This window comes from Nicotiana sylvestris, chromosome 12, assembly GCF_000393655.2.
Source record: "Nicotiana sylvestris chromosome 12, ASM39365v2, whole genome shotgun sequence".
NCBI lineage: Eukaryota > Viridiplantae > Streptophyta > Magnoliopsida > Solanales > Solanaceae > Nicotiana > Nicotiana sylvestris.
Window position 1 is genome coordinate 7,408,539 of NC_091068.1, and position 17,387 is coordinate 7,425,925.

A 17,387-nucleotide genomic window follows, 5' to 3' on the forward strand; every position below is an offset into this window, starting at 1 on the left:
CAAATAAGACGCCCCGTGTAATTTTTACTTTGAATACCACATGGTTGTAACAAAAAATTATGATATATATATATTATTCCGAATGTTTTTTTATTCAAAATGACGAAAATGAGCGGGCAGAGCACAGAGGCTGTCTGATGCTTCGCTTATTCTTTTTTAGTATTAGCCGCTTAACCCGAAATATAATAATTGACACATTACATAGAGGTATCAATACAACTTTTTCATTTTTTTTGTTTACAGAATTCAAAATATCGAATATGGATAAAAGAAATCCGTTCAAAACTTAACCACAAGGGTACACATTTTCTAAAGGGAAAATATTTATTTTTATTCAATACTGCTTGAAATTGAGTAACTTTATCCTTTATTATACTTTGGGGTCTAATTTTACCCCATATCGTTTAGAAAAAGTCTCGTATTTGCTTTTGACACTAATGGAGCTCCAATCTCATTTTAATTTTTTAATACATAGTCAAAATATATAATTATATTTGGATCTTTTCGACGTATTTTGACATGTGAATTTTCCTGAGATTACACTAGAGCTCAGCTAATGACAAGAAAAAATATGTGAAAATTCGCTAACTTTAAGAATATAATTGAACTCAATGTATAACAGATGATAAATATAAAGAAAATCTGAACAAAAATACCCTTAAAAATCAGGAAAAATTTCAGCATAATATGATGGAGTTCGATTTTTTTACATATGAGATTCCAGCATAGTGTGTTGTAGTTCCAATATAATATGTTGGAAGTTTATACGCAGAAGCTCCATAATCTAGCATATTATGCTAGAACTTTCTGTGTGCTAGAGTTCCAACATAATATGCTGGAAGTTTATACGCAGAAGCTCCATAATCTAATATATTATGATAGAACTTTCCATGTGCTAGAGTTCCAACATAATATGCTGGAAGTTTATACGCAAAAGCTCCATAATCTAACATATTATGCTAGAACTTTCCGTGTGCTAGAGTTCCAACATAATATGGTGATAGTTTATACGCAGGAGCTCCATAATCCAGCATATTATGCTGGAACTTTCCGTGTTTCAGCAAAATAATGGCTATTTTTCAATGACTTTGCAAATACTGACTATTTTTCAATTACCAGCCCGAAAACTAGCTAGCACGTGCTATTTTCATGATTTACAATTGTTTTGGTTCATTAGCAAACCTGAAATTCATGTTCTTAAGCATATGTAATTTCACTTATTCATTGAGAAGAATAAGAACAATTTCTACGTTTCAATCTGAAACAAGTTGGAATCGGTTTTATAAATCTCGCTGACTATATCGCTCAATTAAACTCATTTCATGCCAATATTATGCAAAATACAACAAAAACTTATCAGGCGTTCAGCATATTTTCTAAACTTATAAATTTTTGAAGGCTAATCCACTCCTAGAAATATAGGACCTACAGTAAAAGTACTAACGTCTAAAATATATTCTCAACTTATTCATTGAGAAGGAAAATGCAAAACTAACAGAAATTGACCATTTCTATTTTTTCCTGAATAATCTTGTACATCAGTGTTTTCCCTTTCACTCCTTTGTTAAAAGAAGACAACAATCCTACTCAACTTTTGACATTAGCAAATTAGATAAACAAAGAAGTTAATCAAGTAAATTTGGATTAAAAGGGCAAAACCATCACTAAATGAGTAGTGAATTTGTATACCATATGGCACTCGGCCAGTGAGTTCCGAATAACAGATTGTTAAACCAAAAAAAGAAAAAGTATTATCATACTACAGAATTTATTTGTCTTAATACAATCTGAGGCTTATAATAGTTCTATAATTACTGAAGCCAAGAAAGAAGTGACTTTCTCATATATAAGGTCAGAATTTACATGAGGTACAATATAACGTGGATGTGTGTATTAGTGTATATTTGCTAGCCTAGTGTATACAACTGACTTGAGCCATACACCTATATTATTCGTATATGCTACGTAGATTTATACAATACTACGACCTCTCCAAATTACAGTTCAAAAGGTTCCTGCAAGCAAGCTAATTATTTGATTCTCACTATTGTAGGCACTTTACAAGTTTCTTGAATTATTACCTTCTTGTTTAAGTGTTTGGATTCTCTGATGTAGTCTTCTCCGATGATCGTGGATTTTCCAAAGTCCATGTCCCAGAATAACAGCAGAGTATATCCCATGTGTGATTATAGGTGCAAGAATATTGTTTGTCTGTTGCATTTGTAAGAACAAATAAGCTATACTGACATAAAATTCATGTCGACACAACCTTTGATGACTAGTACCAATAAATAAAACGAAAATCTATGTTACCTGTATCCATTCAAACCCAAGGTAAAGCGCTAACATGGCTTCTAGTAACGGAGAGTATATCTTCTTCATCTGTCGCCTCTCGTACCAAGCTGCAAAACATTTCAGGTAGATGATAAAATTAACACACATGAAAAATATGAGCTGGACGTTTCCACTACTAACTATTCATGATATTGGTTACCCTCCCCCCCCCCCCCCCCCCAAAAAAAAAAAAAAACTCGTATCAATCAATTCTGCCTCAATAAGCTCAACTCAAACTAATTTTTCTTTGATCCAATCTCTCCTCCGTCTCTCCGGTGACACTTGTGAAGCAACCCCCTTCAATATTCTATGTCGCATGGACTCTCCAAAATGCTGTCGCACCTGTACGGATGATCTGATGCACACCTAGCTACATTTTTTGAGAGTTCGGGCAACATAGTTCAATATACAGAAAAGGGGACTCTTCAGTCTTCACTACATGCTAACACCTAGAATGAGAAGTAGGTACGTTGTTTTTGACAGGAGAGTCTAGCCTATAGGCTTGGTGGTCTCATATTATTTAAAATAGTTTAGAAAGCTATTCTTACATGAAAAAGCTTGAGAAGGTCTAATGGAGCAAAAGAAGCGGGTATATTATCACGCTCCCTGCCTTCTATAAAAGGTGCCTAGAGGACAGGCCAGATGCAGTAGAACGATGATCAGGAGTGTGTTTGGCCCTTGCAACTATGATAGAAAGCCGTTTTGCTTGTTGTGTAAAGCCGTAAACCCTTTGCTTTTCTTTTGATACAAAGCAGGTCACAACAGTTGTATTTTATTTAGTCAGCTGTGGATATAAACTAGACTAAGGGACAGACTTTATCTCTTATTTTAGTCAGTCAGCTGTAGAAATATATCTATTTGCCTTGATCCTGAATCCCCAGATTTATTGCATTATGTTAACAAGGCTTGGACTCAAATCATCACAAGTGGTAGCTGTCTTGCTTTTGTCATGAGCAAAGAGAGAGGTCAAACCTGCAAAGAGTTTTTTTAGATCTTCACGGCCTGAATGCGACTTCAACACGGGTGCAACAACATAGGTAGGATCTGAAAGTGAAACAGCAAATAGCCAACTGATTAAGCATGTTCGAGCAGAGTACAACGAAGGATTTGAAACTGCACCCTATGAAACTGACCTTTTGGAGAGGCTGCCATATAATATAAAGAACCAGTGAGAGCTGCTGTAATTACAGCTGCAAATGCTTGAGCAAACGGGACATAAGGTGGCAAAACACCAGTCTACATTTTGAGGAAACAGAATGTGTCAGAGCAATGGAATTTTTTTGGATATTTAACTTGGAGAAGGATGTCTAGAAATAGAATCCGACGTACCAATGATGCCATTCCTCTAGCATCAGTCACAAAATCACTGCCCCTTAAGAAAATGTCAGCTAAAGCTCCCTGTAATTAAAAGATAATCAGAGAGGAGCAAGGAGGAAAGAATCACATAACTTATGAGAAACATAACTTTTTTGCCATGCATTTCCATTAAGTTTGACAGGTTAAAAATAATTAGTCTGTTGATAATATTGTTGGACAGATTGTAATATGAAAGTGGTTATTAACAAAAGACATGTCTATTCTGAAAAGATTTCAACCTTTTTGAGATTATTTCCAATAAATAAGAAAGTAGTTGGCTCTTCCGAAAGTGAATTAGATCAGGCAAAAGACAACAATCATCACATTCAAATAAGTGTGGTTTGTATTCCCGAAGATCACTATCCCTCGAGCCAGATAACCAATCTTTTGATAAAGTGTTCTACACACCTCAAGCCTTTTTCTGGTTTCTACGTTTTTCTATATTCTTCTTTCTTTCTCTATTATTTCTTTTAACAAAATAAATGTATACATTGGAAAACTGAAGCGCAGAAAATTTCACCAAATGGTTTTCAGAGTATGTATTATTAGTTAAAACTGTAGGAAATGCAAGGTTTGTACAATTTAACATAGATGGCTGAAGAGAGAAGCTTGATTAGTTGGTGAGCTGCCTTCACCTCCAACCGCTAGGTTAGATGTCTGATTCACATGAAAGGGTAAGCGCGGTACCAATATTGACACCGGGTGGGAGTTTAAGTCACGTGAAGGAAAGTAGTGAAATGGAGTATTATTGATCCAAAAAATAAGGCTGCAACTGGACTAACGAATTCATAATTGCAGGCTATATATGGATGATATATATCTTACCTGGACAGCAGCACGGTAGAAAAGTTCCTCTCCAACAGAGCTAGCAGCCACAATCAGAATGAACTACAAATTTGCATCAAAATCCATTAAGTATCAACCTTTCACTGTATTGTGACATAACTATTGATGCTGAAATTGAGAAATCTTTTACCTGCCAAGGTGACATTCCATAAAAGAAATTCCGCAGCTCTTCATCCTCAACATCCCTAATAGCTCGAGCATGAGGTGATAGCTTCACAACTTCATCCTATAAACACCGCAATTTATTATAAAACATCGGTTATATAATCCAAGAATGTCAGATGGACAAAGCTAGAATGGCTGCAATACTCCCCGTGCCAATTTATGTGAACCTGTTTGACTGAGCACGAAGTTTAAGAAAAAATAAAAACTTTTGGAATTTGTGGTCTTAAACATGTCAGAATGGGGTCCAGAATATTTGTGTGGTTATAAAAGCTTCTCATTAATGGTAGAATTGAAAATTTAAGCTAAATTAAAAAGGACCATTCTCTTTGGAACGGACCAAAAAGGAAATAGGTTCACATAAACTGGAACGGAGAGAGTATAAGGTTAACATTGTTGCATCTTTTCTAAGAGTTAGTGAAGCCATATGTGGATGAAAGAAAATAATGCAAGTTAAGTAAACCAAGAATGCTGTTAAATATATTTTTGTAACACTCTTAGGCAAATTTCACATCGACAAAACACGAGAGGGATGCTTGACATATAAGAAAGCAAGTTCCAGACGACCCTAGTAATGTGTTTTAAAGCCACACAAGCGGATAACATCACCAATGGCTGGACTGTTACAGTTTGTGGCAGGAAAGAAATGGGAATAGTTGAACATACATCTAGTATAAATAGAAGAGCCATAATCGGGGGAGCTGCATATCCTAGTCCTTCAACAATGGCATCTAATGATGGACTGAACCCTCCTGTGCAGTCAATTCCTGTCATTGAGCATATAAACTTTCCTGCTAAAGCCATTGCTCCGTATATGCCTGAGTTCAAAAAAAAACATAGAAGAAATAACCTAAATAGCAGCCCACTCAGTTACTTAAATTATATATATAAAATAATGTTAAATCAGTGTATAATTTATGTATACCGGCTAGAAAAAGTAAACGTAAAACCGAGCGGCTATTTGTGTAAAAATCCCAAAAACAAACTGAACATCAGAGAATGATTGAAGGTCTTTCTTTTTCTTCTCTAAAGATATCCAAAAAATTTAATGGGATGGGACTCATACAAGGCTGGAAGAAATACATGCAATAAACAATGTAACAAACAAACAAATACACAGGATTAAAAACACTAGGTGATATTTATCTGTGGTGTCACAGTTATCCGATATATATTAGTGGAAGATAACACCGTATTAAAAAAGTAAGGATAAAAAATAAATACATTGGAAGAAAAAAATGAATATGTAGTATTACAATCAACATCCTACATTTTGGGGATATGTACTATGATAATAATTGCAATGTTCAATTTACTCAAGTATAATGATTAAATTCTATTCTTCTTTGAGGAAGATTGTTGTCTTGTTACCACGAGGCTACGGGTTCAAATCGTAGAAACAACTTCTTGCAGAAATATAGGGTAAGGTTGCATAAAATAGACCTTTCCAGCCCTTTTCGGACCCGCGCATAGGGACTACTTTCTTTTTTTTTTTTTAGAGGAAGATTAGAATCAAGATATCAAAGATTTTGAGACCTTAGTACTGCTAGTTAGGCTAGAACATATTTTAACAACTATTGCCAAAGTTCAAATTACTCCTGTAAGTACAATTCTACTTCTAATTAAGTGGCACGGGATGGAGTTATTATTTGTTTATTTTGTATTTAGCATTTAACTCTTTTTGGTAGTGTTTGGACTAAAAAGCTTTTCTAAATGTAATTCTACAGAAGCATGTAGTTGAGTTAACAAATAAAATTGGTTTATTAAAAAAAGGAAAAAGAAAGAACAAAAGATTTCTATAAAATAAAAATTACCAATAAGTTGCTAAGTTTAAAGCTATTCAAAGTTAGCCCACATGCATTAGAATGATCAATTCCGGCTCCACTTTTATTCTTTTTTTAATTTTCGCCTATTTTTCTTCTATTATCATGTTCTTAATAATTTTAAAATCACTTCATTTATTTATACTGTTCTTAAAAAAGTAAATAAATTTGTATTTTCTATCATTCTAAAATACATCTACACTTGTTCTAATGCATACTAACAATTGCCTAACGACAATTCTGTTTTCCTCAATAGCCAAGTATGAGCAAAAACAACGAAAGTATTCAATTTTATCTAAAATTGTTTCATTAATAATTTTATTTATAGTAGGATATAAATACATTTTATTGTCTATTTTCGTTTTCTTGAGCTGAGGGTCTCTCGGACACAGCCTCCCTCCCCAGACCCCACTTGAGAAATTTTATTGTTGTTATAGGATATAAATACAATCCTATTCCTGACAATTGCTTATATTTCTTACTTAGGAAACAAAGTACCACTTAACATGTGATTGGAAAAATGATTAAATTGACTGCAAAATTATTGCAGTGTATTTATTTTTGGCATTTGTTGTCCTACCAACAATAAAACCTAAAAGTTAGGAAGAAGAAAAACCTTAGCTTTTCCACTTTTAGAAGCACTTTAATGACATATACAGAAAGCAAAAAGAAGATATGCAACAACCCTTTCCCTTTTGACAAGGACAAAAACCCTTTCCCTTTACTTGCAATTCCAAGAATCACTTGTAAATTCACTATCTCATAAACCCGAAAAATCGAACCAAACCGATCAAAAAATCGATACTTTTTGGTTTGGTTTGGTTTTGATTTTGAATTTTAAAAACCGATCAAATTTGGTTTGGTTTGATTTTGATTTTAATCAAAAAATAGCCGAAAAAATCCGAACCAAACCGACTATAGGAGTAGCTATTTCAAATTTATTATTACACCTATATATATATGTATATTTTTATAGAAAGTTTCAAAAAATTTATGGTGAATGTTAATCGTTTGCACTTTTAGTACAGTACTTTACCTTTATATTCTAGTTTGATTGGTAGTTTTCTTTTGTTAAGTGTAAGAATCCATTTTATGTTAAAAATTTTTTTTAATTGAGTCGTTAAATTACTCATCATTATTTGATTCAATTATCATCAATATATTTTAGTAAATAATAAATTTCTCAAAGGGCAATTGATTTGATAGTGTTACGTTGAAAATGTGGTCGTCGGAGTATGTGTTTGGTAGTGTATGTCTTATATTTAAGAAAAAAAACCGACAAATAACCAAAAAACTCGAAAAACCGATAAAATCCGATATAAACCGAATCGAGAAAAAACCGACTTAATTGGTTTGGTTTGGTTCTAATATTTAAAAAACCAACTTACTTGGTTTGGTTTCTTTTTAAGGAAAAATCGATCCAAACCGAACCATGAACACCCCGAGTTGGAATGATAAAAATTCTTTTACACGTAATCAAAAGTTTCAAGTTCGAATTATGACAATGAAGTCCTCTTTGTAAAGAACACAGTAAGATTTTAAGACGCGAATCAAAATTAGTCGGGTTAGTGGGTTCATATACCAAATGTTTGACCAAAGAATAGGAAACCAAAAGCCATAAAATAAAATTCTGAATTCATTGAATCTATTCAACTTATATGAATATTCCTTGGCTTCTTTCCCAAAAATAGTCTTCAAAAAGGAAACCAGAACTCAAACAGAAAAAAAAAAAAAAAAAAATTAAGAAAATGCAAAACGAGTTGAGAACTCACCGATTCCATAACTGAGTCTGACGACAGCACCAATCTTCTCCCAAACAGGCAATTGCGTATCACTAAAGCTCTGATTAAATGTTGTTACCTCCATAGTAGTTCCCGTGTAACCTCCACTTTCTCTCTCTCTAGCATCCACTGATGCCTCACCACTACTCGACCTCTCCGCCATAGCTTTAACTCTTAACACTGAAAACTTCGCCTTATAATTCCTCTTATTTAGCTTTCTCCTAATCGGAAAATCAAATTGACTCACTTTACATCCCATAAACGACGTCGTCGGAGTATTCGTACACCGAGCTAGCACCGGTACCTCCATATTTACACAAAGTCTCCGGTTTAAACCGGAAGCGTGTATTAGCGGGAGCTAATAGTGAACCGAGAAATTAACAAAACGATGTCGTTTAAGTTGTTTTAGATTCTTCAGCTTCTTCTTCTCCGGCGTCGTTGTGCATATTGTGGTAGAGTTTTTTGAGCAGAGAGGAAGAAGAAGATTGAATTAATAACAACCGTTGGTTTTTGTTTTTCGTTGTTAAGTCAACGGTGATTTTTGATTGGACATGATTGTGTGATGGACGGTGGAGATTTGATTAGAGGGTGTAAAAGTGGGGTCCAAGTTAAGATGTGTGTTTGTCTGTAGTTGAGGATATCTAGGTGGCCAATGGAAATGTGACAAGTGGAGATAATAGGATAGTTGGAGATTTGCAAGGATAAAACATCTACAAGGAGACAATTAGGAAAATGATTCCAATCAATTCTTACCAGTAGTTAGTACCCTCTCTTTATCTTTCTTAATATAGTTATGTCGGGGCGGAGCTAGAATATAGGTTACGGTTTCGGTCGACAACAAAAATAATAAATTTATTGAATTCTCACAAGTGGAATTTAGGGTCGGTTGTGTAAATATAGTCTATCTGTTCAGTAGAACTCAATAATTGTAATTCTAATAATAAATTGTCTTAAGAAACCCACTGAATATGGACAAGTTATTTGGTTAGAATCTAGTAAAAGTTTTTTTTTCCTTGTAAATACACTTTTTCTATTTAGAAAGGGGAGCTTCAAGTTCTTAGGAAGAGTGGTACGAGATAGCTCACGTACGGTTCGGGAGCCGAGAGCCCGAGATGGCTCAACCCCAAGGCTTTAGGCCCCAAAAAGTATAAGGCCCCAAATTTTACATATTATATAGTAATAAGTATATTTTAAATAATTACTTTTATATTGATAAGAAAATCCTGTAATCAACCATTTCAATAATCATTATAGCATAGTTTCAAACATTATGCTATTTTTCACGGAGAAATAACATTAACAATATTTGTCTCCAAAGTCCTTTAATAACGGTTTAACTTTAGGCCCCGTACTCCATCGAGCCGACAATGCAAGAATAGAATTTTGAACCCATAGACTTCAATTTTTGACTCTGTCTATGTAACTAAGGAGGGTTTAGGAAGGAATAAATTGTGTGTTCAGTAATATTAGGTAATTTGGAACGATACAGAGAAGAGTAGTATGATTATGTGAAAGGATAATTGTGCTCATAATTATAAATAAATAAGTTAATTTAGTGTGAACAGTGGGTGAGAGTAATAAAAATCTGTTTAATTGTTTAATATCGGATTATACACATTAAAAATCTGTTTAATTGTTTAATATCGGATTATACACATTAGAAAGTCTTTACCTTTTGTGTTTTCCTCCTAGAAAGAGTTGTCTATCTTAAAGCTGACCTTTTTTTATTAGTCAAAATGGATTATGGATTGTAATTAAGATCTCCTGTTTTAAGTAATTACGATGTTGTTAATTAGTGGAACTGTCTCTATCATAGCTAGGTTGTATTACCAAAATTTTCGACTCTAATTTTTTTGATGTGACGAACAAAACTAAATCACGGCATTTTCACCATGATATTGAATTACGAACTTTGAACGTAGTTGTTCAATAAATTAATCTTTAATATATCCCTACCATTATTAGTAGGCTGTAGGCGTTTGGACATAAGAATTGTAAAATTCTAAAAAATTGTGAAATTTTTTTTCAAGTGAAAATGGTATTTGAAATTTAAAGTTGTGTTTGGACATAAATTTCAGTTTGGGTTGTTTTTGAAGTTTTGTGAGTGATTTGAGTGAAAATTTTGAAAAATAGCTTTTTGCAGTTTTTCAAATTTTCAAAAAATTTTAAAATGCATCTTGTGAAAATTGGAAATTTTTGAACAAATGCTGATTTCGAAAAAAAAAAAAAATTCAAAATTTTCCATCAAATTTTATGTCCAAACGTGCACTTAGTGTGACAAAAATCAAGAAAACATAGAGAAGCAGGTAACCAATTAAAATAAAACATGTAAAGCTAAAATTAGGAAAATGATTCCAATCAATTATTAGAACCTTCTTTTTCTTTTTCTTTTTCTTTTTGGTTTCTCATCTGGTGTCCGGTACTTATATTGAGGCCGGACTCAATCTGGATTCGCACTGGAAAATCTCATATTGGGGATTAAGCACTCCCTAACAAAGGCGACTTCATATTCAGGCTCGAATCTGAAACCTCTAATAAAGGACGAAGGAATAAATGGACAGCAAAATGAACCCGCAACAATATATTTTAAATTGTACACTTTCATATTCATAGTATCCTTCTTTTTAAGTTTTCTGCACCTTTTTTTCTTGACAATTTTCTTGCGTAACACTTTTGGTTTGAGCTTCGATGGGGTTCAATGAACTTTGCTTAGAGGTAGCTGAACCTAGCTAGCATATGTGCCTGCATCATTGTCGAAGGAACTCTCGATAATCAGATGTTTCGGGTTCGAGCTTTGTTAAGTATATGTGAACAAAGTATCGTAGAAATGGAAAAAAATGCTACTTATAAGGAGTTAGTTACTCTTAATAGTATGAGGTTTTTTGAAAAAAATCATACGACTTGGCTCGAAGCGGACAATATCACACCATATTAAGAGTATCTTTAGACCATTTAGTCCAACAGCGGGACTAAAATGAGTATAAGAGCCAATGGTTGGTTGGATGAGTGTGGAAATGGCATAATGTAGCGTTGGGGCCCGACTTAGTCCCTTTGCCCATCTATGAGTTATAACTGGAATCATGTGAATGAAACACAGTTAATCTCTAAATTTGCCCATAATGGTGATGGGTTAATAGTACGAGGCCTTTTAGAAAAAACTATATGGATTTGGCCTAAAATGAATAATATCGCACCATATTAAAAGTATCTATGGATTGTTTAAACTCAATAGAGCCCTAAACATAAAAAAAAATCTGACGGAAACGCATTTAATGAGCCTTATATAACACGAATTTATATTAATTACGACTCCAAAAAGATGTCGAATATATAGTGAAAATAATAAAGAAATAAATAAATAAGAAACAAAGCCATTAAGTTTCTAAAGTTGTTTTGGTTGTGAAAAATCTCTATCATTGCCGTTTGCCATTTCAAATAGTTGAAACATTGAAATTCGGTCAAGATTTAATATAATCCCACCACAAAAGTACACCATTGTTGTCAGATTGATGTGGATCCCAGTTTTTTTTTTCCTTTTTTGGCTCTTATGTTCCTCTATGCTATTTGCTGTAGTTATGGAAAAAAAATGCATTTTAAAAAAAATCAGTGCAATTAAATTAAATGGTGTACAAAGGCTATTTGTATTATTTTTCAGGTTACTAACTACCGTTATTATAAAGAACTGTAATATTTATATTTGGGTCCAACTAAATTCGGATTCCAATCGGAAAGTCCCACATTGGGATAATATGTTCCCTAACAAAAGTGACTTCATACCGAGAGCACCTGAAAGCTCTGGTCAAGAATAAAGAAATAAATGGACGGCAAAATGAACTCGTAGCAATATATTTTGAATTGTACACTTTCATATTCATATTATCCGTCTTTTTAAGTTTTCTGCACCTTTTTTTCGTGACAGTTTTCTTGCGTAACACTTTTGATTTGAGCTTCGATTGGATTCAATGAACTTTGGTCAGCTGAAACTAGCTAGCATGTTTCTGAATATGTTTCGAAATGGCTATGAAGATATGTTGTTCCAATGGAAGTCCAATTGTAGCCGGATATTGTCGAAGAAACTTTCGATAATCAGATGTCTCGGCTTCGAGTTTATTGGATATGTGTGAATAAAGTACAACATGAAAAGTAAAAAGAAAAAAAAATTACTTATAAGGAGTTAGATATTCTTAATGGTATAAAGCATTTTGAGAAGATCAAAGCGGACAATATTACACCATGTTAAGAGTACGTTTGAACCGTTTTAATCCAACAATACATATAAGAGCCAATGGTTGGCTGCAGAGGCGGATCCAAAATAAGGTTTGGATTAAAACTACTGAGTTCGGCCGAACCTATAACATATGCTCTAGCTCTGCTTCTGGTTGGTTGGACGAGTGTGGAGATGGCGGAATGTGGCATGGGTCTGACTTAGTGCCTTTGCCCATCTATGACCCAGTTTATAACTTGAATCATGTGAATAGCACATAGTTAATCTCTAAATTTGCCCATAATGGTGAGGGGTTAATGGTATGAGGCCTTTTGAGAAAAACTGTACATATATAACCTAAAACAGATAATACCAAATTATATTAAGAGTATCTATCAGTCGTTTTAGCCAAATAGAGTCCTAAACATAAAAGAAATTCTGACGGAAACACGTTTAATGAGCGTTATATAACACGAATTTATATTAATTAGGACTCCAAAAAGGATATTGAATATCAAATAAAAATAATAAATAAATAAGAAACAAAGCCATTAACTTTCTGAAGTTGTTTTGCATGATGAAAAATCTCAATTATTGCCATTTGCCACTTCAAATAGTTGAAAAATTGACATTCGTTCAAGATTTACTATAATCCCACCACAAAAGTAGGGTTGTGCACCGATCGGATCGGATCGAATTTAGCATATTTCGGATTCGAATTTTGGATTTTGGATTCTAAAAAATGCAATCTGAATCCGATCCGAATTATATCGGATTGGATCGGATTTTAAAGTTTGGATCGGATCGAATTTCGGATCGTATTATTATGCCTCAAAGTTAAACTAATATGTATATTTTCTTTGTAAAAGAGGCAATACATTAAGAAAAATTCATGTTTATGCAATTATGAGAGTACTATGGTGCCAATATAGCTAAATCTAGCAATTGTAAAGGTAGTAACTTGGAGGTTGATGTAAAGGAAGTACTGACTATCCGAAATTAAAGTGTAGTATTTATATATGCCCTAATAATTTCGAATTTCGGATCGGATCGGATTAAAATATACCAATCCGAATCCGATCCTAAATCCGAAATTTTAATAAACACAATCCGAAATCCGATCCAATCCTAAATCCAAAATTCGAAATTGAATGGATCGGTTCGAATTTCGGATATCCGATCCGAATGAACAGCCCTACACAAAAGTACACCATTGGTCAGATTGATGTGGATGCCAATTTTTTTTTTCTTTCCTTTTTGGCCCTTATGTTCCTCCATGCTATTTGCTGTAGTTAAGAAAAAAGAAATGCATTTAAAAAAATAAATAAGTGCAATTAAATTAATATGGTGTACAAACGCTATTTGTATTATTTTTCAGGTTACTAATTGTCGTTATTATAAATAGAACTGTAATATTTAATTACCTTTTATGTGCCTAGATAATTATTAATAATATAAAACAATGATAGTCACGCCTCAATCCCAAACAAATTGAGTTTATTTGTATAGACTCTCATGCACTAACCATGTTTATCCCTTTATATTTGTCCCGGTTAACATTATACAAAATTAAAATAATTAGTATTATAATTGATTAACACGGTAATCTCACAAACTAAAGGTCCCCGATTCTACCTGGAGATTAGTTATTTAACTCTGCCTGTGTGAGCTTATTCATATTGCTGGTCACAAAACTGAATAAAGGAAGAGGATTATTGTAGGTTGGCAACCAACATATAACTAATCAATCCATGATGAATTCTCGTAACGACTAGATAACGTATAATCATGCTGGTAAAAATTTACTCGCACTCGATATTTACACTGCATGTAAATATTACTAGATAACATATAATTATACTGGTAAAAACTTACTCGTACTCAGTAATTACATTGCATGCAAATATTATTGGATAAGATATAATTATGCTGGTAAAAACTAACTCGCACTTTGTGTTTACACTGCATATAAATATTACTTACTAGATAACGTATAATTAAGCTGGTAAAAATTTACCCGCACTCGATATTTACACTGGATGTAAATATTTACCATAAAGTGCTCCTCCACATATTGGCCATCTAAGGCTCAACATGGTCAAGAAAGAGGAGAGATTTATGGGAATTAGATCTTAACAGTTTTGGAAATAGTCTACCAATAATTTAGATTTATTTTTAGATCTTAACTAATATCCCAATAAATCAGTTCACAACCAATTAATAAACATAAGTAAGAAAAACCATTTCATCACACTAGGCTTTCAGCTTGTCTAAAGAATGAATCCCTTAGATTCTATTGTTGTAAGTTCATTTAATTTCTTGAAACTGATATTTTGTTATATATTTATGTTCCATTTTTTCCATTCTAATGTTTTTTTTTATTTTTGGTTATTAAAAGGTGAAACGTATTGAAGAAAAAGAGAAGGTGAAAAAGAAGAATATAATTAGACAAAAAACAGTATCAATATGCTGTAAAGGAAAGGGGCAATTTGTGCCAATGAAAGTGGAAATTCAAGAAACTTCATCCAAAAATTCACTCTTGGATCGTCTAACTTCTCTCGAGACTCGGCTATTTCAGGTTAAATTGTTTCTCCAAATTATTTTAAGGAGTAACAATTATGCAATATTTTTCTTTCTCTGTCAATGCATAGAACGTAAAACTCATATAGATTGTACAACAACAACAACAACAACAACAACATACTCAGTAAAATTCCACTAGTGGGATCTGGGAAGGGTGAAATGTACGCAGACCTTACCCCTATCCCGAAAGGGTAAAGAGGCTGTTTCCGGGAAAACTCATATAGATTGTATATGGATATATTGACGAATTCAGAGGCGGACCTAGAATTTAGAAGTAGCGGGTGCACATTTGCATTCAACCAAAATTCGCTCTGTATATATGGTGTCACTATTAATATATCACTATTTTTTAGAAACATATACATATATACATGAAATTTAATTTTTGCGAACTTTACGGGTGCCGGTAACCTCTCATTCTATAACATAGGTGCGCCTATGTAATGACGGTTTAAAAGAATTAGACTTCAAAATCACTTCGAGATAATTATAGGTTAATTACCATTTATGGTAATTAGTAGTATTAGTAACCTAAAATACAAGGTAAGTAACATGTTACGACAGGTTAAATATAACGATAATGTAAAAATCTTTTACAGTGTATATATAATTTAAATGTTCATGTGATGACTATTTATTAAGGGATCTTTAAACAAATTGTCGGCCTGATTCACGATTTGATGTGTTCCCTATTTGTGGGAATATATTGTTTTTGTTATTATTGTTGTTGTTGTATCCGGTATACACAGATTACAAACAAAATTATAAATGATTATATACATATTCAACACTGATTATACGTATATTACATATCCACTAACCATTTTTAATTTGAATAATTGAATAAACAACTATTTAAATTAATTATTCATTTATTAATGCAGCTATGCCTGGAAATTGAAGCTGCAAAAACATCATGCTCTTCCAATATACCGACTCCATTTACAGAAAGCTCCAGAAATGATACCAAGAAACAAACAGATTGGAATTCTTATCCAACTTTTGATTAACCAAAACCTCCCTGCAAATCACAATCTCAACTCTCCCTCAACGAGTGTGAATCCTCACAGGTAATGTTTTGTCAAATTCATTTTAATTTAGTTCAGAGGCGCAGTCGGGATTTTTAGTTTATGCGTTTTGGATCACAATTATTTTCACTTACTAGATTTTGGATAGATTATTTATATATTTAAATGAATTTTTAACATAAATATAAAGTTTTAGCTAAAGCTATTGGGTTTTATCAAACTTGTAACTATTAACCCTAATTTATAGCGATGCAAATGTTATAGCTAAATAGAAAAATTCGTCGCTAATCCTATTTAGCTCAGAATAGTAAAAAATTATCAAGAAATTCTATTAGCTACGAGCGATTTACCGACAAATTGGCGATAAAGTTTGTAGCTTATAAACAAACTTTTATATTACCAATGCAATTTAACTAATTATTATATAATTTTATTGACTATGATAGATCAACTTAATATGATAATCTAAAATCCACTTGTAAAATATAATCCGTCCTTTAATTAATCTACGCTATCATTATTTTAACTTGTTGTATATGTGTACCTGTATATGTTATTAATCTCATTTTTTTAATGGACGATTACCTATAGGAATCTTTTCGGTTATATGATAAAAAAATTTGCACTGCCAGTATAGAAATCTAACCCATAAATATATGCTTTAAAAAAATAAGAACTATTTTATTTCCTTTCATTTTAATTTTGTTTTTTTTAATTTTTTTTTTTTTTTTTTTTTTTTTTGCAGAACAAATCTCATAAGGTGGCACAAGATTTGGAGCAATCATCTAACATGAAGAAGGAGTTGCATTTTGAGAGAAGCAAAAGTACTAAGGATGGAAAAACAAGTAAAAATGGGAAGAAAAACTTAAAAGCAAGTTGGCCACATTTGAGGATCTTAGGTTGCTAATACTTATATATTGCTAGCTGCTCTTTGTTTTTTTTTCTTTAAAACGGTGTTGTTTGGATTAGTTTGTGCGTATCTTAAATTCCATCAGATACTTACTATGTTCCACTAGCATAAATATTAGGTATTTCTACTCGTTAAGATTTGGACAGATGGAAATCACCTAGTGTTTTTCTAATTGCTCCTTTTATTTCTCTTATCTTTTTTACTATAACTTTTAATCGTTTTCAAAGATTTTACTGCATTTTTTATTTGGCTTCATTTTAGTTATTCTTTTTCAAGTATATATAAGAGACAATATATATAATGTTTCTTTTCGTCATTTTGAACCGAGGGTCTTTCGGAAACAATGTCTCTATCCCCTAG

At 32.7% G+C, this 17,387-nt stretch overlaps 1 protein-coding gene and 1 non-coding gene across 2 annotated transcripts; one reads left to right on the plus strand and one right to left on the minus strand.

The window, feature by feature from the left end:
* Positions 1 to 1,815: 1,815 nt before the first annotated feature.
* LOC104246313 (uncharacterized) lies at positions 1,816 to 8,785 on the minus strand. The gene is made up of 9 exons (XM_009802113.2): positions 8,294 to 8,785; positions 5,365 to 5,516; positions 4,667 to 4,762; positions 4,516 to 4,578; positions 3,664 to 3,732; positions 3,468 to 3,570; positions 3,307 to 3,378; positions 2,314 to 2,402; positions 1,816 to 2,211 (listed from the first exon to the last, which is right to left on the minus strand). The coding sequence occupies exons 1-9, from the start codon at positions 8,610 to 8,612 to the stop codon at positions 2,059 to 2,061; spliced, it is 1,116 nt and encodes a 371-aa protein (XP_009800415.1). The 5' UTR covers positions 8,613 to 8,785; the 3' UTR covers positions 1,816 to 2,058.
* A 5,942-nt stretch (positions 8,786 to 14,727) lies between these two features.
* On the plus strand, positions 14,728 to 17,193 carry LOC104246314 (uncharacterized). The gene is made up of 4 exons (XR_011404594.1): positions 14,728 to 14,807; positions 14,905 to 15,084; positions 15,974 to 16,159; positions 16,863 to 17,193. It is a non-coding gene; the product is annotated as an uncharacterized protein (transcript).
* The last annotated feature ends 194 nt before the right edge of the window (positions 17,194 to 17,387 follow it).